Source organism: Apteryx rowi, unplaced genomic scaffold (assembly GCF_003343035.1).
Source record: "Apteryx rowi isolate R43461 unplaced genomic scaffold, aptRow1 scaffold_703, whole genome shotgun sequence".
NCBI classification, from domain to species: Eukaryota; Metazoa; Chordata; class Aves; order Apterygiformes; family Apterygidae; genus Apteryx; species Apteryx rowi.
The window spans coordinates 119,614-143,849 of NW_020450987.1; the positions used below are offsets into that span (position 1 = coordinate 119,614).

The following is a 24,236-nucleotide window of genomic DNA, read 5'->3' on the forward strand; positions in this document are numbered from 1 at the left end:
GATTTTTGAAAATAAACAAAAGCTAAGAATATACAATTTCTCTTAGCAATGTAATTCATGAAAAATCACAGTAAGAAGCTCAATCCAAACCATGTTTTCCCAAAGCACAAGAAACATGGGATGGGAAAAAACAAAACTAAACAAAACAAAAAAACAAAAAACACCCCTAATTCAAGACTGTTGATTAAAATAATACTGATGCAGGAATCAAGTATATGCACGGGAATGTTGTATTACTGAATAACCTGAAATATTTAGCGTAACTTGACTTTGCTATCTAGCAGGCTCTCTGAAGATCTTTCAAAGGCTGTCTCCACCCAGACTACACTGGAGCAAATGATTCTGCCTAGTGAGGTAATCATCCATGCTTATAAACAAAGGGTCCATCAAAAGTGGAAATTAATGTAAATTGTGTAACAGCAGCATTATACAAGAAACTGATAAACTATTACAGCCAACTTGAATGGGATTCATCTAAGATACATTTGGCAATGTCAAAGTCAAGTTAGCCATTTAGGTTCTTACTATGATCATTAGTAAGTCACAGGAACCACCTGGGCCAAATGGCAGTTTATTCTGGTTAGGACGGATTCCATCAGAATCTAGACAACCATTTTCCCCTGTTGGCTCCTGAAGCAACCTAAATGACCAGTTCAGTCTAGTTGACTGATTTTTAAATTTTCTGAAGTTACATGAAATGAGTGCTGTCTCTTCTTTCTGAGGAATTAACATGTAAAATGTCAGTGTTCTGTCTGCTTCTAAATTCAAAAATGGTAGAAAGTGGCTAAAAACATCATACAACTAGAATAACAAATAAAAAAACACTTTTGTGTAATGTAAATAACACTTTTCTTTTTAGATTTTTTTGCTAGGTATTCAGACTCAGATGAGAGCAAAAGCAGATTTCTTTCAAATTGTTTGGGACAGTACAGAAGCTAATGATTGCCTGAATTCCATAGTATGTTGAAGATTTCATTCACAGTTGCAGCTATACAGTATCATTTGTCAGATTTCTTTAAGTTTTCCTTTTAATAATACTTTAGTTTCAGATTTTGGAGTAAATGGGACAGCAAATGGGTCTGACACATTAATACAATACAATCTTTAATTTTTATTAATTTAGAAATATTATTTAATTCTTCATTTCCAGGCTATTTTCAAAAATTATTATAACATATACAGAAATGTAAATATATGACATTTTTGAGGATTTGGCAAATCTAAGTGAGGAAGAGAGGACATTAATAGAGATTCATCTTTACAGTGATGAACAGACATTTTGCTAATACAGCTTTGTTAGTTTAAATCTTCATATTTTTAATTGCTATAATACATTTTGTCACTCCAGGGAATATCTAATCAAGAAGGATGAATTTGCACTAGCGGGGGCGTTTATAGAGGGTAAACATGTGATAAGAATGCTTGTAAATCAACAGGCTTCACAGTGCAATCAAAAAGACAAAAATCTAAACCAAGAAAGATGAAACTGGTTTTGGCCCTTGGCAACAAAGAATGAATGGTATGACAGGATAAATTTGCTTATTATTATTACAAGATCGATTGGGCCACACTAGTACAATATCATTAGTTTTAATACTAGAAAGAATGTGCATTATCTATACTAAGGACCTTATTATATAATAAATAATATACTCTTAAAAATTTGAATACAGTAAGTGCATATTCAAGCATTTAAAAACATAAATTAAGATGAAAAGGAAATAATTAAGACAGACCAGCTTAAAGAGAAATAAAAATCCACATATTCATGAATTACAAAGAAATACTAGTACCATGACTTATGAGTATAGTTTCTAATCAAAATATTGAGATAGAAGCTCAAATACTTTTAAAAGAACAAGAAGTATCAACCCAGTCTGATCAAAAATAATCCTGTCTTGTTTGACAAAGTAAGGGCAAATTGAAAAGTTGATTTCTTCTGAAAAAGAGGTAGACTCAGTACAGAAAGTGAGCTTGAAATGTAGCAGATTGCCCCTCTTGAAATGAGCTACAGAACCTCAACTGTTTTCTACCTTCCATTTCTTATTGATGGAGTTATTTAAAACTTGGGTCTTCCAACTCCAGAGCTTAAAACAACCTTTCAATGAGGACAGGCATGGAAATGAACATTCAAACCAGTTTCAAATTATGATAATATGTAGCTTCCATGTGTCAGTATCTAAGCAACTGTGAAGCAGCACACGTGGAAGTTATTGCAGGCTCAGGCATTTTATCATTCTTAAAAAGAAGAGCAATACTTAACCAACCAATATATTAGGTTAAGAAAGAAGGAGATTGTCAGATGAAGGACTGTTCCTCTCTTTATCATGTACAATAAGCGTTAACACCAATGAGATTCACAAAACTGATTTTATAGATCATAAAATGTTCAGTCTTGCTTGTTCCATGTATAAACATACACACACGGCATTCGAAATGAGTTGACATGTCAGCATTTACCCCAACTGCAAAACAAGACAGAACTGTAGCACAGCAGAACTCTTTTTTCACAGTACCTGTACTTCTAAATATTGCTAAAGTACATTTGCTAGTCCTGTTCTGGCCATTATATGTTTATATATTTTTAAATGTATGTACATGGATAAACCTGAAGATTAACAATGGAAATAATATCTTACCTTCCATCTCTATCCCAATCATATACTTCTACTTTAATTGTTCTGAAACAATATAAAAAAAGAAAGAAAATACTATTAAAATGTACTAGGATTGACTTTAATACTTATATTTTAAAAGCATATGCATGTAATCAACTATGTCAAATCCAGAAAGCAGAATCTTCCAGTCATTTCTCACGGTGCAGAAAATAGCAAGTCACTCAGGTCACCCAATACACCTTAATTAAATTAACAGTAAAATACAACAGAAATTGAGGAAACAATTAAACTCATTAGAATTTTAACCAATATAGTTTTGCTTGCTGTATTTGAATTTGCTGTATTTTTCTGTAAGAGATATTCTAAACCTTAAAGAATTATTAAAATTTTTAAGAAAAGTAACATAACCTTTTTGTGAAGGTTTCTTTGGAATATGCTAGTATCTGGAAAAGGATACCTACTGCCGGGTAGATATTTGGGAAGTGCAGAACTTCAGAGGATAAAATTAATAAACAGCACAACACACATTAAAAGCAATGTTCACAATACAAAGTAATGCACATTTAAAGCAGTAAGGAAGCCTAGCCCATACACTTTAGTTCTTGAATGAAAAAACATACTCTGGACCAGAATAAAGCTTCAATGTGGTAGACAGCTCAGTATTGACCTCTACTAAATATTCTACAGTGGTGAAAACTGAAAACAGTGTGTGACCCACACATGATTTTGTGAAGGCTCCATCTGTGGCTGCAGAGGAAAGAAAACTGTGGTCCTTTAAATACTGCACTTTTCCTGTCTTAAAACTCCATCCTCCTCTTATTCCACAATAAAGAGGAGAAGGTTGCTTGGCTATCTGACCAAAGAGAACAGAGGAGCGCAGTGCAATTCCTTTGACTTCATATCAAGCCAAGAGGATAGTTATTTAATCCTTCCATTCAACCATCAGATTATAGTAAGTAACCCTGACTCTGACTTCCTAGAACTAGAATAGGGTCAGCAGATGTGGGGGCAGGGGGAAGGGCAGGGGCAGACTCTGGGAAGTAGTTTTCCCTGAACTGACAGATTGTCCTAGGCACTGTAGGCATGTTCACCTTCCTCTTAGTGAGCCAGGATCCGGTGGGCAAATTAAGTTATAAAATGTTAACACCAATACAAGTACCAGTGCAAACACTCATTCAGTGGAAGAGCTAATTAGAATTTATTTCATTTATATCAGAATTGAACAGGACTAGAGCTCTCTTCTTTCCAGCATTCTTGCTTCCTTAAGTTGCTAGGCTTTGTTTCCATGACTGACCTCAGTTGCTCACAGTGCAGCCTACACCAACATGCATTGTTCTTTCCATGAAATCACTGCAGTTGTGGCTCACTGTGGCTACCATGCAGTCAACTGCAGCACGTCACCACTATAGCAACGGAACACAGTCAAAATTATTTTACAATCTTCCAAAGGGATCAAAAGCTCCATTCAGCCATACTAAGGAAAAGGACTCCCATAACGATTACGATATTAAGAAGTCATGAAAGCATCATGAAAGTGTTAACAGTAAGAGAAAGGATTCAGAGTCAAAAGAAAGAAGTATTTTCACTTGAGGAGAAGTGGAAGCCGTTAGAACTGATTTATTTTATAAGCCAGTTTGCAAAAGAAAAGGTAACAATATGTACAAAGGCAACAAAGAAAAAAATTGAGTGGTCCTATTTAACACTTCTTAGAAGACAAAGTTATTCAATGTTAATAAAACTAGTAAATTGAAATTGTTAAAATGAATAACTTCTTTAAAGAACTCATAATTAACTTTTGGGCTCACTTTCAGTAGATGGTAAGGCCAAAAGTTTTGAGCAGCACAAAACAGAATTTGACATTTATACAATAAAAGGTATTTCCAATGGTTACACATATAAAAAATATAAAGATCTATTTTTTTTTTCACGGCATAAAATAATTACTAATTGACATGTTTTCAAAGAAACTTCTCTTTAAGGAAAAAGGTTAAGTATATAATGGTTCCATACAGTTTCCTGGGCATCCCTCTGATGTATCTGCAATGGTTACTGTGTGAATCAGGATACTGAAACAATTTAACTAAAAGTAAAACCTAATAAGCAAGCTCATGTACTTTGCATTACTTTACATTATTTATGCACTTCCTGAACAGGTATAAGATTATACACATGTAAAAGCTGCAAATGGAAAATGATGTTTCCTTATAAGTAAAATGAACCTCTGAGGACAGATATAATTATTCTTGTTTCCAGGATGACAAGCAAGTAGACAAATCTGAAAACAAAAATCTCCCAATTTAAAGGATTAATCTTGATTTACATAGTTACTTGAAGAGAGCATTCCTTAAAATGCAAATGCTATAGAGCATACTATCATCAACATCCCTAATGAAATATAAGGAAAAATAAGGAAAAATATATCAGGATGGAAATAATATATAGATTGATCTTCTTTTACTACAGAAATTTTATTTATATATATATATATATATACACACACACACACACAATTTGACAAAGTAAGGATATATATATATATATATGTATACACACATACACATATATAAAATTAAATTCAACAATCAGTGATAACAAACCCAGCCAGCATCAAATGAAGTGAGGCCTGGGATAGAAAAATAATGCCTTCAAGATTCTTGTCTTTTAAACAATGACTTGCTTATTTTTATCCTTCAGAACACTGTTCCACATGAAGTGAAGTCACCAGGTCTGTGGTATTATCAGAGGCGACAGGAATCCAAGGAATTACTTTATAATTCGCTTCCACAGAAGCTGTTCCCCATTCTTCATACGAGATATGGTTCAATTTTATTTACTAGAAAGGGACTTTTTCTGGATAAGGTTGATTAACAGCTGAAATTATGTACAGCAAGATATTCAAGCCTAGATGTGTTTTACTTTTTTTTTGATATTCCCAAATAGGCAGAAAGAATTGGTTCTTCTCCAATTAAAATTTACGGGCTCTGACCACACCACTTGTTACATTTTATCCTTATTTCAGTTTGGGGTGGAGTTATGTTAGAATTTCAGCAGAATAAAGTGAAAGTTGCTTTGCTGTGGAATGAAATCAAGAACAGCTCCAAACCTACTTTATCCAAACAAATATTTGACCCTTGAAAGGAAACTGTTTAATTTAGTTAGAAAGGCAATATCACAAAGATTTTTTTCACTAGACATCCATCATTTTACTTCCAGATTTCAGAGACTGTGATTATTAAGACAGACAAGACACACTAGTAAGTTAAGACTTACATAAGGGTCAACAGAACTTAAATTTCAAATTGTCTTGCAAATTTGTGTTCAAATACCCAAATCATCTCAGAAAGGAAACTTGAATTAAGATAAATTCTTAATATTATCAAGATAAATTCTTGAGAAGAATCTTGAGAAATGGGATTTCAGAAAGAACAGCTCTTCCTTGAATAGAGCTCCTCTCTCAAAACTTACTTCATATTAAAAAGATTGATCACAGACCCTGAGTTTCACCCATTTTGTCTGATATATGCAAGGATATATGCTAGATATTAAAGGCCTTTCAATTGGCAAATTCTAATAATTCACCCTGCACTACATTGCTAGTATGTCTTAAAGGACCCAGTTTGGAGGGTGGTTTCTCTGTTTAAATTTAAAAAATCAAGCTCAGTCAAGATTTGGATTTAGGATGATTCTGTCTTAAAACTTTCATACAGAAAATAACAGAGCATAAGTGCAATTGGAGAGCTCATATTAGGAAAGAGAAAGAAGAGAATAAAAATTTTAGAGATACACTGAAATTCCTGGTATGGCTGAAAAGATATTGTATGATTATATTGTTTGAGAAATATGAAGCTAATTCTGGCCTTTTCGCAATGAAAAGTGGACAGAGCTCACTCAGAAGTTTAAAATAGCCGCTGAAGATTTACTCTCCCCAAAAGCAAATGAAAGAAGGAACAGAATGAATGTTGATATATTCTTTCAATGACATTATTCTCACCCTTCGCATCACAGAACCCAGAGTACCAAAATTTGATCTGTGAAATTATCATGATCTGAAAGTGACATTTGGGTTCTGTGTTTCTGTGTATTACCATGCTGAGTTTAGGAATCTAATCCTCACCTTTAGAAAGACAAGTTTTCAAATAAAGAACCCCTGAAACCTTTGGATGCTTCTTTTAAATCATCAGCTAATTTAAATGAATCTGACAGCTAAAGAATATTTCTTGATCTGAAGCATGATGATACAAGCAGGATTAGGGTTTCATGGAGTCATTTATTCATAAGGTATTCACTGAGCACATTATGCAAAGCAGAATCAACAAGAGAAAACAGTAGTTATACTATAATTTGAAGCATGCTATCATACTTTTTAATTCTGTTTTGGAATGGTGAAGTTTTTCAATACACCTGAACCACAATATCTCTTTTTTTAATTATTATGAAAACCTTTTCTCTTTAATACAGCAAATAGTGCAGGTGCCAGAAACTAGGGTCTTGAGCACTATTTTGCTTAAGCCTGATGCACATGAATCTTTGTACACATTAAAAATTTTATTTGATTAGAATGTACTTATGAAATTAACACATTTTAATTGAATTGAAATGAAAGAGTTAACAATGCTGTTTACAAGGACTGTAAAATGTACTACCCAAGAAGAGTGTCAGGAATGTAGGAGAACTCTTTTCCCTTTAATCAGTTTGAAGGAACATGACATCAAGTATTGAAATAGTATCACAGATAGAATAAAGCAACTAAGACCTAGTAGAACACACTAAGAATGGCCATTCCCCAAAAGAATGATAAAGAAATACCCATTTTCCTAGTAAAAAAAAAAAAAAAGTCAATTAGCTTTTGATGTTTTAATGAGCAATTTATAAAGATTTATAAAGATCTTTAAGTTTATTACTGTGAAAGCACTCTGCTTAGCTTAGCAAATATAAGTACTTCTTACTCTCCTGCTTCTTCATATTGACTACTGAGATTCAGTCAACTGAAGCACAGGTCAGTACTAGCTTTGGTTTCTGTTTATCCCCTGCCATTAGCTAGGAAGTTAAAAGAATATACCCCAGAAACATTAGGCTTTGATGGTAAGAGCTGAAATAATTTTACTATATGCATTTCACTGAGTAATTAGGTTGATAAAATAATTCAATAGAGATATGACATGGCAAAAACATGTGCTTTTACAGTAACATAAAATGTACATGAACAAATGATAATTATGCAGATAGAAACTGAAAATAAAAACTGAGGCAGAGAAGAAAACTACTTAAATTCCAATCTAAAGATCATTTCAAAGACTCACTTATAGGGAAATCACTAATTAGAATTAAATATTATTTAATTTCCCATTGATTACATTCAGCAATACATTTCAATAAAGGATTAGACTTCTGCTGATGGGAACACTGGTTCAGGGTTAGAAGAATGCAGTACTACACTCCTCTTTTTTATCTTAATCAATAATATAAGTACCTTAAGTTATATAAGATAAGAAGACATGATCATACCATCTCATCTCAAGTTAGTAAAATAAACAACAATGTTTAGGGGTTACATGGCTTTCGAACAATATTTTTGAAAGGTTGCCTTTGAAATGCAGACATGTACATTTTGCATCTTTTATGTTTTTTATCCTTTATCTTTCACTCAGCCTATGTAAAGCTGAATTGAACCTTTAGCACATCTAACCATCTATCTGTCTCCCTATCTACTGCATGAAGCTTAATGACTACTCATATTCTTACTCTAGTCTTCATACATGTCCCTCACACCTCCTTAATTATTTTAACCTAAATACTATATTATATGCTGCTAAAAGAATTAGGACTGATGAGTCTGTACTTCCTCAGAGTCTTGCTAAAATAATTGTAGTACTCCAAATTTCAGGTAGCAGAGAGAAACTACCAGACATTTAATTGCTATACAGTAATAAAACCAGTATCTCAGTGCATTTTAAAACTATGAATGGTGACAATAGAACAAGAATCCTCAGCACGTGGTTAAACATTTTTCTTGTTGATGTTGTCAGAAGTTAACATGTCCATTTTCCAAAGAATCTAAAAATATCCATACTTCCTTGACTTAACTGATTTGCTTTGTAATGATATTACTATCATGTTTTTCAAAGATGTATCCTTCTGCATGGGATAGCTGACAACTTCAAATCTGACCATGATGGTAACTACTATCTGAGTTTCTCATTTGTTTATCTATGTACTTTAAAGGCTTTAATTTATCAGGATCTTCTGAAGTAACACTGTTTACCAAGGAAGGCAGATCATCAGTGTTTGCTTTCCACGAAAACACTACAAAAAATGCCTGTGTGTACTAGTAACAGCGCCCCTTCTTCATATTAGTCTATCTTTCTAACTGTTCCTTTCAAAATGCTGATTAAATAACCTAAATGACATTAATAACTGAATTGCTTAGAAAATGTTGCATATAAAAGAATACATAAGTTAGAAAAAAAATTGTTAGTATGCTAGGAAAGCTTTGTCTATAGCTTACCGGTCATAGTCTCCATTACACAGTGCTCTGACAGAGATCTTGAATGCCTGCCACACTGGATTTAACGTATTTTTTACAACTTCTGTTTTGTGGCAGATCGTAAAACTGTAATAAAAAAGGTATATTTTGTATTTATTTACTTCTTTTTTGTAATCAAACTGGGAATCAAAAGAGCTGAAATCTGTATTCACTGACACAACATACAAATAAAATCTAAGAAAAAAGAAACGCAATGCAATCAGGGGAGAAGGGAAGCAAGGAATACTGAGAAGGACAGACCTGTCTGAGAGCAATTTATTGTTTACAGAGTAGGGTGCTAAGCAACTCTAAGCCCCATTTAAAAAAAAACAAACACAATAACTTCTACAAGATTACAGCCATTCAGTGAGTTATTTCAGGCAAGAGCACTCTCCATCCCACTTGTTTAAACAGCTCACTGTGCAGCCAGTAATCAGTCACAGATCCAGAAAGAAAGCAGTCTGGTGAAGATCTGACTCTTGCTTCATGATTAAGAAACTCAGCCAATGAAATCATGGCTTTCTGAGGCTTGTACCCAGGATTATTTATATGATTTTAACCAGGGGTGTCTCAGGTAAAACATATAAGCCTCCGTGAGATCCCATGTTCACCTCCTCTCAGTAAAATATAACAAATTGTTTTAATGCATTTTGCTTTCTCTAAATGATGATCTACATGATGCAGAAATGAAATAAATATTTTGAACCCTTACCTTGGGAAGTGAAGTAATCAAAAGGAAATAGGAGGCAAGATCACTGTTGAAATCATTACTGAAACTCTAGCGACAGATGTAACCAAAGTTCCTCCTTAGAAGGAATACCTTCCTTAAGCTCCAAAGGCCTAGTTTTTATCCTGGCTATTACTGTGAAGGCCTCTCTGAAGCTATGAGACAGAGAGGGGAGCACCAGCTCCCACGGAAGAAGTGCTGCCCCTAACCTCCTGACAGATTCAGGAGACTAACAGAGAAAGCAGCTAATCACTCACCCCTCAGAAGGAAGTGGGGAAGCATGGTACTCAAGGCCAAGAGCAACCACACGTACCAGCATTCCCAATATTGCCCAGAGAAATTCTACTAATGACGTTAATGTCACAATGGAGCCATACCTCCTCTAGGCTTGCAATTTAAGATATTCAGCATTTTTTCAGGAAGCTGTTCCCGTAGTTTGCCTCCGAGAGAAAAAACACAGGGAACAGACATGCATATACTCATACATAGAACTTTTCCAGTTAAGCTGGTGAAATAAGTGATATAAAACATGACTAGCCTTTGGTTTGAGACAATGCTGTACATGAGGACGATCAACTTCCAAGAAAACTTAATCTGCCAACAGACCCCCACATAAGCAGTATGTTGACCAGAAGTTAGCCTGTCAAATCTTAGTAGCAGAACAGATGAGACTTATCTACTTTAATGAACTAAAGTATGGATGCAGCCAACAGCCATCTCTAAACAAAATTTTCTGTTGTGAGGTATTTTCAAATTCTTCTATTTCCTAGAACTCTGTCAAAAAGGTAAAAGATAGTTCCAAATTTTCAGTATAAAGAACTTTTACCTAAAACAATTTATGAGCATTAGCATATTCTTCTACAATTTTGGGGTAGAATTCTGTTTAAGGCATGCTACTTAGTAGCAAAAGTCATACAATTTAATAATTTTTATTATTGTTAATTTTCATAGTGCTCCATCTGCCATATGTTCAACTCTTAAAATCCCTAGTTGCAGCATTTGATCTGTTTGTTACAACAGTTTTATTTCAATATTGCATAACATGATATATTTAAATTCAACAAATATTACAAAAGAAAAACAACTTAATCAGACAAATATCAAAAAATGAAAACTGTATCACCAGCTATAAATACGTTGTCTACTGTTAAGCAGCAGAAATACTTAACATGCATCTATCTACCTGCCATCTTCATTGCTCCGATGAAAAACAAGGAAAGGATCAGATTTCCCGAAGAAGTCCTTCTTGTCTAGTTTGTTTGCACAAAATTGCATTAGAACCGAATCCTGAAATGGGCAATATAGAAAAATTACATATAGCATGCAATTTGCAAACATTATAAAAGAAACAAAACCAAAAATAACTGACTACTAATCATTCTAATAGAAAACAAAAAAAAAGAGAGGTAAAAGCCTTCTAGACGATCTCTACACAATCACATTCTTGCAATATACATGCAGTGCAGTTTGCACTATTGGAACCAAAAAGTTGTAGAGGAGTGTAAAGGGAGTATAAAGCTCTAGACCAAAATGACTCAGGGTTTTTCTAGTATTTTTTAACATCCAAAGTTGCATACTGAGGGAAGTAGATACATTGGAAAGGAACATGTGTTAGAATTAATTTAAAGAACTCCAGTGCGACAGGACTAAGCCTCATTCCTTCAGTGACTTAAATTTGCAATGGTCTATCTCTTCCCCCTGTAAAGCAAATGGCTTAGCAGCTTGCTATTAAGTGTCTAGAAGCTTCCATAAAAGACCATGGAAGATACCAAATACACCCATTCTGATGATAAATAAGGAGAAAAGTTTCTTTGCTGTGACCAGGCAGGCTGATAGGTCACACATGGTCATCCTTTAGGGCAGAGTCAATTACAAGATAAGAATGCCTGAGAGACTATAAATGCAAGAACTAGAGATAAACCTGGAGACTCACTAGCTAACTGAGGCGGGGCCTACTGGAAAGACTATGTTCCATAAACAAGTCTACAGGCACGTCAGAAGCAACAGGAGGACAAATGAAAATATGGCCCACTGCTGAATGGGGGGGACCTGGTGACAAAGGACATGGAAAAGGCTGAGGTACTAAGTCATCTTCGCCTTGGTCTTTACAGGTAAGATTTGCCTTCAGGAATCTTCGGCACCTGAGACCAGTGGGAAAGTCCAGAGCAAGGAGGACTTAATCATGGTAGAGGAGGATCAGGTTAGGAAGCATTTAAAGAGACTGCACATTCAACAAGTCTGTGGGACCTAATGGTAGGCACCCATGAGTGCTGAGGGAGCTGGATGATGTCACTGTAAGGCCCCTCTCAATTATCATGGCATTCAGGGGAGGCTCCTGAGGCCTGCAAGAAAGCAAATGACACTCCTATCTTTGAGCAAGGATAAGAAGGAGAATACAGGTCAGCCTCTCCTCGATCCCATGGAAGGTGATGGAGCAAATAATATGTTTGGAAATAGTTTCCAGGATTAAATACAAGAAGATAACTGAGAGTTGTCAGCATGGATTTATGAAGGGGAAATTATGCCTGATCAACCTGATAGACCTCAATGATGAGATGACTGGCTTGGTGGATGAGGCGAGAACAGTGGGTGTTGTTTATCTTCACTTCAGCCACGCTTTCCACACTGTCGCACATAACATCCTCACAGACAAGGTGACGATGTACAAGCTAGATTAAGTTGTCAGTGAGGTGGACTGAAAACTGGCTGAACTGCCTGGGCTCAAAGGGTTGTTATCCGGGAGCACAAAGTCCAGCTCCAGCTGGTCACCAGTAGTGGACAATCACTAGTGGTGTCCCCCAGGGGTCGATACTGGGGCCAATACTGTATAACATCTTCATTAATGACCTGGATGATGGGACAGAGTGCACCCTCAGCAAGTTTGCTGATAATACAAAACCAGGAGGAGTGGCTGATACACCAGAAGGCTGTGCTGCCATTCAGAGGGACCTCAACAAGCTGGAGAAATGGGCTGACAGGAACCTCATGAAGTCCAACAAAGGGAAGTGCAAAGTCCTGCACCTGGAGGGGAATAACCCTGTACACCAGTGCAGGTTGGGGGAAGACCAGCTGGAGAGCAGCTTTGCAAAGAAGGACCTGGGGGTCCTGGTGGACAGCAAGCTGAACATGAGCCAGCAATGTGCCCTTGAGGCAAAGGCAGCCAGCAGCCTCCTGGGCTGCCTTAGGCAGAGTGTTGCCAGCAGGCCAGGGGAGGTGATCCTTCTGCTCAGCACTGGTGAAGCCACATCTGCCATGCTGTGCCCAGTTCTAGGCGCCCCAGTGCACAAAAGACATGGACATATTGGAGTAAGTTCAGCAAAGGCCCAAAAAGATGATTAAGGGACTAGAGCATCTATCACATGAGGAGTGGTTGAGAGAGCTGAGATTATTTAGCCTCCAGAAGAGAAGGCTCAGGGTGATCTTATGTATAAATACCTGATGGGAGGTAGTAAAGAAGCCAGACTCCTCTCAGTAGCATCCAGTGGAAGGACAAGAGGGAACAGGCACAAATTGAAATACAGAAACTTCTACTTAAACATAAGAATAAACTTGTTTACTCTGAGGGTGACCAAACACTGGAACAGAGAGGTTGTGGTGTCTCCATCTTTGGACATACTCAAAACCTGAACGGACACAGTCCTGAATAACCTGCTTTAACTGACCCAGCTTTGAGCAGGGGGCTTAGACCAGACAATCTCCAGAGGTCCCTTCCAACCTCAACAATCCTGGAATTCTAAAAATCTTTGCCATTGTGAATATGAACTTAACTTTGGCAAAAAGCTCAGAATATCAGACAAGAAATAATCCAAATCCTGAGCATCTTTAGGTAAGATAATAGCACAAAGAAAGTATGTTACAGCTGGTGATGGAGTGCAACAGACTGCTAAGACTACCTGCAGGAGAGCATGACAGAGACTGAGAAAGAGAGGAGAAGAGAGCGCAAGATAGTCAGACATTGAGTCCCAAATATTTCATAAACTCCCATCACTGATTTTGAACCAAAGTGATCATAAAAGTGAATTTTGACTGGGGTGAACCTGGAAGAATGTGAAAGCCTTGGAAGGCATCTGGTATTTTTCCGCATTAAAGGGAAAGAAAAAAAAAAAAGCCGAATCTGATGATGAGTTTAAGGGCATATATTTGTCACTTTTAAGTAGTGTGTTACAACCGGAACAGCAATGTCAGTCTTGAGAGAGAAACCCAGAGTACCAGGAAAAAACAGTCTGTCGTCTCTTCTAATAGAGACAATAAATGCTCAGGGTGATGGCAAACTTGTCTTAAGAATGGTTAAGTAGGAGCACAACTTCTGCAGCAAAGTAATTAAATTGTATAACCATTTTGTCATCTGACAAAGCATGAACAACTGGGTCAGTTCCTACTTCCAAAAGTTGGAGTCCATGTAAAACAAAGAAGAAAAACTGGCACTTTTCATGATCATACTTATCATCTGTACTAGTAACACAGGAAATTCCTGCTGTTAAAACCTCTGTATAAGAGAGCTCAGTGCCAACTTTCATGTTATCAGATTTGGTAACTTTGTATTTGCTGATATATTCTCTGGGAAAGACTTAAACAGACTAGATACCAGATGTTAGTAAAAAAAAAAATTACTATTGCATAAATAGAAAAAATTAACAGCTTATTACCCCATAAAAATGTCAGAAGTTCTATAAGACATAAAGCATTACCCGCCTACTGTCACCACACTTCATAAACTAAGCCCCGCAAACAAATCCCTTCAAGCCTCATGATATTTTTGCAGGTTTATGTAGCTGATCTTATATTCTCCAATTCATCTGTATATTCACACCAAATTCCTGATATTGCTTTATTAATTTAAGATTTGCTATCTTGTTATTGCAAATTCTTCTAAGATGCATCTTACAGCCTCATTCAATACATACCACACCTTGATGATCTCCTCAAAACTCCCCTTCACACATCAACCTTCTTTATCAGCCGTATCTATAATCCTTCCTCATTCTTCTTTTCACACTCTATTGCCCTATGATTTATGACTTGCTGCTAGCTCCTTCGGCTCTGGAAAACAACTGAGTTAGCCTAGCCCCCACATGCTTTCTGAATCTGTAAGCTCTCCTCCTTCCTCTTTTGTCCAACCCAGTCCTCCAGGAGCCCTTGGAGGGGGAGAACTGGTGACTCACCTGGGGAAGGTCATGACCACACCATGTCTCTTCCCTTAACCAGCCAAATTTCCTGGTTTGTCCCATACGCTGAGATATCCTTTTGTTTTCTATTAAATAAGCAGGCACCTGCCATTAATAGCATGAGGCAGTCTTCATTTTCTTTAAAGAAAACTGTTTAAACTTTTATTTTATGGAGATTCTTTCAAATATCTTATTAACATTTTCCAATAAACATTAATTTCCTATTTCTAAGAAAATATGATTCATAGCAAGCATAAACCTTTTTATTTATAAGGTTAAAAAGCCAGAATTTTACTTTGATGTTCATGCAACATCAATAACCCATAATGGAAATGTAAATTCATGGCTGAAACAGATGGATCTTTGTTAAAATTTGGAGATTAAGAGATTAAAATATGACTATTTTGGGAAACAAAGACTAGACTTAAAATTCATTTAGAAATCAGAAACTTTATGTTTCAAATTGTTCTCTGCTTCTTTCTTTACTATCTAAAAGTAAGAGTAACCAATAGGAAGAAAATAGCATTACAGATATCATAAAATGGCAATTTATATACTGTACTGTTGACAACCTGGTCAGTTTTAAATCACAGAATCATTTTATTTTTTCAAAAGGAATGAACACATACTTACTCGGCAACAGCTCAGTTCCTCTGCTGTTACTATAACTGTTCCACATTTCTTCCCAGGAATTCCTCTGCAAGAAAATAAATAAAAAAAAAAGTATATCACCTCAATACCTTAATATCATTAATGAAAGTTACAACAGACAAAGACTAACATAAAGTAAGTTTTCAAGTAACAAAACTGATGGCACACTATGCAGTTTTACTTTTCTTTCACTTGTCCTGTGTAAAAAAGTTGGTTTATCTTAAGTGAACTTGTAAATGAGTTATATATTCCTTTTAACTAGTATAAAACAAATTAGTTTAAACCTATGTAATTTCAAAGGAAGTAGCACAAAAACTTAAAATGGGGTGAGATAACTATTCTCAACCCTCCCATTGACATTTAGAGACAATTCTACAACTTACAGATTTGTGAAAAGCTTTCTTTTCCAAATTTTCCTTAAACAAAATGTCAAAAATAAATTTAAAAAAATACACCAGTATTATTCTGCAAAGCCATTTACTCTGAAATGCTTATGAAGGTACATAATATTTATACCTTTACCTCTTTCTTGAAAATAACTAAGTATCTGAATAAAATTACTTTCCAAAAAGGCATTAAGATAAATTGCATTTTCAATTTGATTATACTTTTTAGGTTATTCTAAGAGAGCTAGAAGGCACTCATGTTCTTCTCTTATGACAAAAAATCACTGTAAGAACTTACTGTTGTTCTTATTTTCATTTAGTATTCTCCTTAATCTTCAAAAGCCTACTTTTGAAATTGTTTACAGTCCTGCACTCCAAGTAAGTTCAGCAAGATACTGGTACAGCAAAGCATTCCAGAAATGAGTAAACTGAGGTGGAGCATACTATATAATTTTAACTTCTAAGCAACACTATGCCATAGTATCTGTAATCTGCATAGATGAGAGAGGAGAAAAAGAGAGAAGAGAGAGAAAGAGACAAAGGGAGGGGAGGGGAGACAGAAAGAAAGAAAAAGAGGAAAAGAATTGGTGGGAAAACAGTGCTTATAAGCAGGTTAAAGTTTAGAAATTAGGAATAGAGGAGCAAAAAATGATGCAAGGTTATGCAAGGATTTTGGAAGTTCACTGAAACTTGTTTACAAGTTGATGTTGAATTTTGTAAGTAATACATCAGAGAATGCTGCTCTTGTACTGCTGCAGTTGTTTGCCAATAATCAGAGAAACATGACCCTTCTCCTGGACCTGGTATGCTTCGTGCAACAAGGAAGTCTGATTACAGAAGAAAAACCATGCACACGGAAACTATTCAAGTTTTGGAGGTCAAATTTTAAGTGAGGATTTCATATATATATAAAACTTGTGAGACCCTTCCATTTAATATATCAAGCCATATTAACATCCTTAAATATAATATCAGCACCCTGACAAAAACTTCAGCAGCAAGAGATCAGCCAAATGGAAAGACCTTTAACTAGCAATGATGCCATGTGAGAAAATACAAAAAAAGCCAAGTTGTTTTTATTACTGTATGAAATACATTACTTTCAGATTAATCATTACAGAGCCAATCCTTCCAAGTGACAGGCAAATATTGACTAATATTATCTTGAACATGAGGATGCAAGAGTTCTATCTGTTTAAACCCAAAATGGGGCATGCTGCTAATCTTCTTTAGTTTTAGGGAATCTCTGGCCCTGAGCTGCAGTGGAATTCATTCTGTAGCACTGAAGTGACAATACAGTGTTTATCTTCAGGCAAACCGAATTCTCAGGGTAAGATTCTCTGGAAAAGGTTATGGGTTAGAGTTTGTGAAGCATAATGAGGCAATCTATATCGCACATCCATTGTCAATTCTGTCTAACTAGTTATCTGATATTCAGATACAGAAAATATGCCAGTCTGGGTGTGAATAGGGTGGGTGCAAACTGAATAAAGGAAAGTAAAATGTGAGGAAGACCTACATATCAGTAGGTCCTACTGCTTTGAGGGCCCAGAACCTGTTAGTGTTCTAAGTGATTACTTCTTTTTAGGCAATTTAAAATGCTTTGCTGGCAGAAGCTGTTATGGCACAGGGTTCACTTGAGGCCTCTGATACTATAAGCTATGAAATGAGAAATTTTGCCTTTATAGCAAATGGGAAGATGCCCAAAGATGGTAAAGTAATTGCACTGTCTTTGAGGAACACAGAACTGTTATGGGAACTGAACACAAAGCCACTATCAAATAAACATCCACATGTCTCTAGATAGACTATAGCCTCAAGGAGTGACTATCCTCTCCTTAAAACAGGGGATTCCACAAGACTGAGACATCACACCTACAGCACTAAAGAAATTCAAAAGGACCCTCTGAAGACCACTTGGGCCTTAACAAAAACTGAAAGGAGGACCTATCCAGAGTCAGTGAAAAAGTCAGAAAAAGAGGACAATTTTTGCAGGAATTTGAATTTGAGAGGGTAAACAGAGTCTGTAATTTTGCAAGCTGAAACTGCAGTGAGGCAGACAATCTAATATTTTTTTCAGACCATTCCAAAATTTACAGTCTTATCACTGAATTTACAGAACTAGCCTTCTGGCAATCATAACCACAGATAAGAGGATAGGACAAGTATATAGGAAGTCTTTATTCCAGGGTTCAGAGAGTTTTCTATTAATTATGTTGGCAACAAGATGACAGGAGAAAGAACTTTCCAAAACAGGCAAGCTGGTTCCAATATGTCCTCATTAACAGGCAACGGCAATCATACGTGAATAGCTGGTGTAGAATGCTCATTAAGCTATGCAATGGTTCTATCTTCTCATTAAAGGGAATCCTGAGAGCGCACTTAGATTCTGAAAGAAGTATTGCTCAGAGTGGTAAATGTGACTAGTATCTTCTCTCTAGGAAGGCAAAACATGCAAATATCCATTTCAGGATAATTTCCAGGAAGATGACAGTCTCTTGAGGGAAGAATACAGCTGTACCCCTTCTGAAAGTAGATATATTTGCACCTCATCCTTTCATGCTAATACAACTGGGGCATGCAAGGCCAGGCTGGGTTAATCTTACACATAGCGCTTGTAACTTGTCTTGAGAAGGCAGTTAATGAATCCAGTAACCCAACAAGTACAGAGAGCAAACATTACGGTTAAAATGACAGCTTGCCCATTTCACCTATCTTGTCTGAGTAGCTTTATTTTTCAAGAGAAATTAGTCAAAAGAAATGTTCACCTCTGCACCTGGCCAGTCTGTGAAATAAAGTGTAGTACTAAAGAACTATGCTCTTGAAGTCAAAGACTCATAGTCACAGGGATAACAGGGTAGTGCAGTACTATATGGGGAGACAAAGTCTTCTGAGGCAGACTGCACCAAATTCAAAGACCTTATGGCATAAAAACCTGAGAAGGAGGTTCAGGAGATATATTCACACCTGCCAAGACCAAGTAGCATTGGCTTCAAGCCGCTAAGGCATAATCCACTGGTGCTGGATAGACCAACAAAACTGCAAGTCATGCCTGTGCCGAAGGCAAAGAAGAAAAATGTGTAGGCATGTATATCTTTACTTTTGCTCTCACTGTGAAGTACAGACACAGTATGTGTTTCAACCTGCCTAACAACCCACTACAACAGTGGCCCTCCGGGCTTGAGATGCTTTAAATTCATTGTGCTGAGATGGAGGACAAGCATATCCTCTAAGAGTAGACCTTTTAGGAGAATGTCCCCTGGTAATGAGCAGTCTGACTTGGCCTTGGCCAGTTCATGGTGGCCATGTGCTCCTGGATAACACAAGGCTTTTGCGCATTTCTACAGTAGATATATCTGAAATTTCCAAGCTGCCTCATTTTCATTTTGAAAGAATGTAAGAATTTACTTGGATGGCAAAAGGAAGATGGAATTCATCCTTCTCAAGTCACTTAAGTACAAAAAGTGCTACTTCAGTAGGGTAGCTGATTGGAACTAGAAGAGCACTGGACATTGTCTTCCTTATACACCCATGAGCAGAGAACAGAAAAGGCAAACTGTTAATGAACTTTGACAGTACCATGGACAGAAAAAGTTCTCCAATCTCAAGTGACAGGACAAAGAATATTCAAAGTGTGAATGTGAATTTCATACTAGAGAGCTAGTCAAAGGAGTCAATGGAATTCAGAGTGCAATTCACTGTGGCAGTTAGCCTGCATTAGGCCTAGCTGGCATAGCTGTTAGCATAAGCCTGTTAAACTTCGTTTAAGTAGAAGTAAATAAAATACGATCAACCTCTTTTGCCAAAAAACAAAAGTGTTTGTGTGCTCAAGAAAATCGACAGCCAAGCTATGCAAACAACCTGTTCATTGTCAAGAAGCGCAAGTATTTTCAGAAGTGTCCAGAACAAGCAGATTGTGTGCGCCAAAAATGACAACAGCTAATCAGAAAATGACAGCGCAATCTGAATGTACTAATCACCAACAAGGTATTCTCTGCCCAACTCTGTAACTAAGCAAACTTAAGAATGTTGGGGATAACCAGAGTACCTGAAAGACTCTGGGGCGGGGGAGACCCCATGACCTTGCACCAGGATCCAGGACCATCTCTCCAACCTCTGAGGAACCCAGGGAGTGGAACAAAACCCAAGGGACTCCATTTTCCTGCCAAGGTCTACACATAGTATGGCTGGAACTGCTGTGCTGATCCACCTGGCTTCTCTCCTGGACCACATCATCTCTCCCATGGAACAGGGAGGTCATGTAAGGAAACCTAAAGCTAACATACCCAACTTCTCTTCTGGAACACATCGTCTCTCCAACAGAATAAGAAAGTCATGTAATTTGTAGAATTCCATACATCTGTGATTAAAGTGTTTTGGTATCCAAATCCATTTACCACCCACACTGTCATTTGGTCTTAAACCATGGCATTCAACTACTTTTGGAGGAGATGACTCAGACTGCACTGACTATGTTGACTAGATCAGCAGTGACTATAAAAGGGAGATTACCATGGCTTACTTAGAGGTAGACAGCTACACTGAAGAAACCCATATTTAACCGGATGAATCCTACCCAACATGTCTGTATTAGTCTAGAAGGGAAGTATGCAACTTGTTCAGAAACATTTGAAGATATTTTAAAACAAATAGTTCATATGCTGCCTGCACTGTAGTGCATGCAATTCCATTTGGACAAGCAAAGTAAATCACCCAAAGACTCCTCCTTATTTTGGCCCTTAAAGTGCATTCCTTGCCCTTACAAGCACCACTAGCTAACAGTGTCATGTTTTAACTGAGCAATCCTACTCTACATCCCTGCTGTTATGAAGGTTACTACTTACCCTCAGGGCTATTTCCTGGACAGGTTTTTAAAAGTTTAACATCCAAGATGGGATTAAGTGGAGAATCACAAACAGATGTTGTCTAACAACAACAACTTACTTAAATTAACCACTTTACATGAATGTATTAGAAATCTGATCAGCTGATTCTTTGGGTTTTTTTGTTGTTGTTGTTTTGAAGTAGCCAGATAACAATTAGTAGTTTCCTACTGTTCTGCTATAGCCACAAGCTACTAAACAGTAATTTAACACTCATAATATTGATGCAGTCCTTTGGGTTTAGTTTTTCTTTTTTTACATTTTAAGTTTTTAGCATTATGTTGTATATAATATTTATTTTATTGCAAATAACTTGTGATTAGCTACCAAAGTTGAAGGACAACTTAACAGTTACCAATCATCTGCAAACCTTGATGACAACAGAAGATGACACAGCCTTAAAGTACCTTCTCTGGGTAGTTTTTCAAGTCATTTAAGTAAGTGATAAAGCAAAGTAGTACTAGTTTTAACATATATTATATTACTGTGTGTATAGTCCTGTTTTCAAGTTTAAATAGTAGACTTTTAAGAGTTTTCCTCAATTACACTGCAGATACTGTAACTTTCCTCATGCCCAGAGCTGAAGCTTTTATTTACCTTGAAAATGAAGTAATTCCCAGTGTGCACAGTCCCACTACTACAGAAAAGGGAAAAAAGGGACGTGTAATGATAATAATATAACTGTTTATGTCTACAATAATTAAGTCCTCCATTTAAAAATGAGTAATATTATAACTGTAAAGTACTGGCATACTCTGGGGAAGGGGGGAGGCAGGAGAGGTTTCAGGGGGGTTTACCAGGGACTTGTCACAAAGACTGAGTCTGTAAATACAGCGATCAGATGACTGGGCTATGCCTGAACTCCAAAGAATTGAGCAAAAATGCATTCATTATCAACCTTAATTCTAAGTATTAAAGAGCACATGAATCATATTGCTAAAGGATGTTGCAGAAGTAATGATCATATCACTCACAGCATTCAGCAAGAGAACTAACAGTTTACAATTGCTACAAATGGTATTTGAATCATCTGCAGTTGATTGTAAAACAGAGAAGCCAAATCAAAGATTTTGATAAAATACTATGAGAAAATGTTTCGGGAAAGTCTTCTAGAAGTCTTTTCATGTTACTAGCATTTTTAAGTATAAACTGTACTATAAATGAGTCCTGGTGAATAGTTGAAATTTTTCTTTGTACAAAAGGCAAATGATTGAAAGAAAGACATTTACAGACAAAATTTAGTCCAGACTTGAAGGGCATAATTATAGCAGTGACTCTCCACAAAGCAGTGCTAACCAATCCCTAACATTTATGATTCAAAAGAATTTGTTTCAGGTATGCATAAGTCTCTGAAATTGTGTTAGTTTAAATCCCTTTAAAATATTTTCTAAAGTTAAAATATAATTTTACAATGTTCACTATATTTTTTGTAACAAAAATATTTTAGTTTATTTAAAAGACTTTTAAAGTTTTTATAAGGACACTTAGATTGAATTAAAAGACTAAAGTATTTTTAGAACAAGTAATGTAAATCTGATTTTACTTTATCAATTTGAATTGTCTGTTTTGAACTGTTATTTGATGTAGAAAAAGACTTTGAGAAACAATTATTTTTAAATTGAAATTATTTTTAAATTAGAGAAACATAAAGCTTAAGATGCTTTTCCAGCTTACACTTGTGTTGGAGTTTTAAAAATTTGAGAATTTAATTGTATTCAAGTATTGAGAAGAATTCCTCGGATGACAATTGAGAGTTTCCTACTTACTGAAATAAAAAATGGTAATTATCATAGAGTGTTCTCTCTGTTATTCTCACTGTTTTCAATACCAAACCGAAAAGTTTAGGGCCACCTCCACAGAAATCACCAAGTTCTTTGATATAGTCTAAGGAAAGGTTAATTTTAGTTATTTTTTTAATCAATGGTATTAAGCTCTTTATATAAACAAGAAAAAATGTCTCTAATAAAATCATGCTACCGCTGGCATGTTTTGGACACTGATAACAAAATACTGACTTCTGAGATTTTTCACAGGACTACAAAACTACTATTTAAACTACTGTTTAAGTTTGGAGTTAGCAGGAACAGGATACAAAATATGCAGATGAAAAGATGAATAGTGTGTAAACCATACTGATCAAAGATAGATATAAAAAGGTCACCTAAATACCAAAAATGGCTAATAAAGTTAAATATATACATAGAAGAAAAAAAATTATGACATGAGACTCTTTAGAAAAGAATTATATATTAAATTAACAACCCATCATTAATATAATTTGATTAGGCAGTTTTCTTTTATTTGTATTTATGCTAAAAGAATATCTAAGGACAGCCTGGATTTTTGAGGTTGTTGCACTTCATCCTCATCCTGGTTCTTGTTATTTGAATACAAAGTCCCACCATGTGCCATCTATGGTGTTTCTACCGAAGTCTGGTGATGAAAAGTATTTTCAAACAATTGACAAATATCCACTTGGTGGTCACCTGGAAGACAGCATATTCAAGAAATACGTACAAATGCAATCTCTTCCCTGAAGAATCCCAGAAACAAACATTCAACTCACACATTACTTATTGTTCTTATAGGTATATAAGGCTTACTAACTCTGAAAACTTCATCTGCACTTACAAGGAAGTCAGTGATGAGGGAAAGCAAACAAAATAACCCTGGTATATCATTCATGATTCACCCAGTAAAACTGGACAAGAAGAACACTGCAGCAGACAGAGTAACCAAATTCAGGAACAGTCACTGCAGTGCAATTACTGTTAAAAAAACAAACACAAACAAAAAACCCAAACCAAAAAAAAAGGTATTACAATCAAAAGAAAAGTCCAACTATGTCTTTAAATGATTATTTTTAGTGTGTCATACCCAAACTTGTAGCATACATTTAGATTACAAATTAAATTGTAAATTATTTTTCATTACTGGAACATATTTTAGAATAGAGTATCAAGTATTGTTATAAATCAAGTATTGCTAATACAAATATCTTAAATATTTGTATTTCCCTATGAAACAGTTTGCAAATATCAAAACTCTCTCAGCAGCAGAGAAATCTGTTGATCTTATGCAAGTGTTTGTTAAATTTAGCAGAATAAATAGAAAATACCTGATACTCTGGATTACCTGATTGGTTGGGAACTGTATTATCAGGAACAATAGAAATAAAAGTAGGAATGCTTGGCTTTGAATACATAGTAAGGATTTTCTTTTCTGATGCTTGAATAAAACGCAGTAAAGCTTTATGATGTGTTAATCTGCAGGACCAAATGTG

The 24,236-nt window shown here is 35.8% G+C and overlaps 1 protein-coding gene across 3 annotated transcripts in view; it reads right to left on the minus strand.

Moving 5' to 3' along the window:
• The window catches only part of CPNE8 (copine 8), a 112,549-nt gene that overhangs the window by 46,613 nt on the left and 41,700 nt on the right, over positions 1-24,236 (minus strand). Inside the window, exons 7-10 of one of the 3 annotated variants that reach the window (XM_026087126.1) lie at positions 15,667-15,730; positions 11,052-11,155; positions 9,124-9,228; positions 2,640-2,681 (exon numbers count right to left, since the gene is read on the minus strand). In XM_026087126.1, coding sequence (XP_025942911.1) covers positions 2,640-2,681; positions 9,124-9,228; positions 11,052-11,155; positions 15,667-15,730 — 315 coding nt within the window. Of the gene's footprint in view, positions 1-2,639; positions 2,682-9,123; positions 9,229-11,051; positions 11,156-15,666; positions 15,731-23,248; positions 23,440-24,236 lie in introns of those variants that run through there. The other 2 variants (XM_026087127.1, XM_026087128.1) reach the window with 2 other exon arrangements.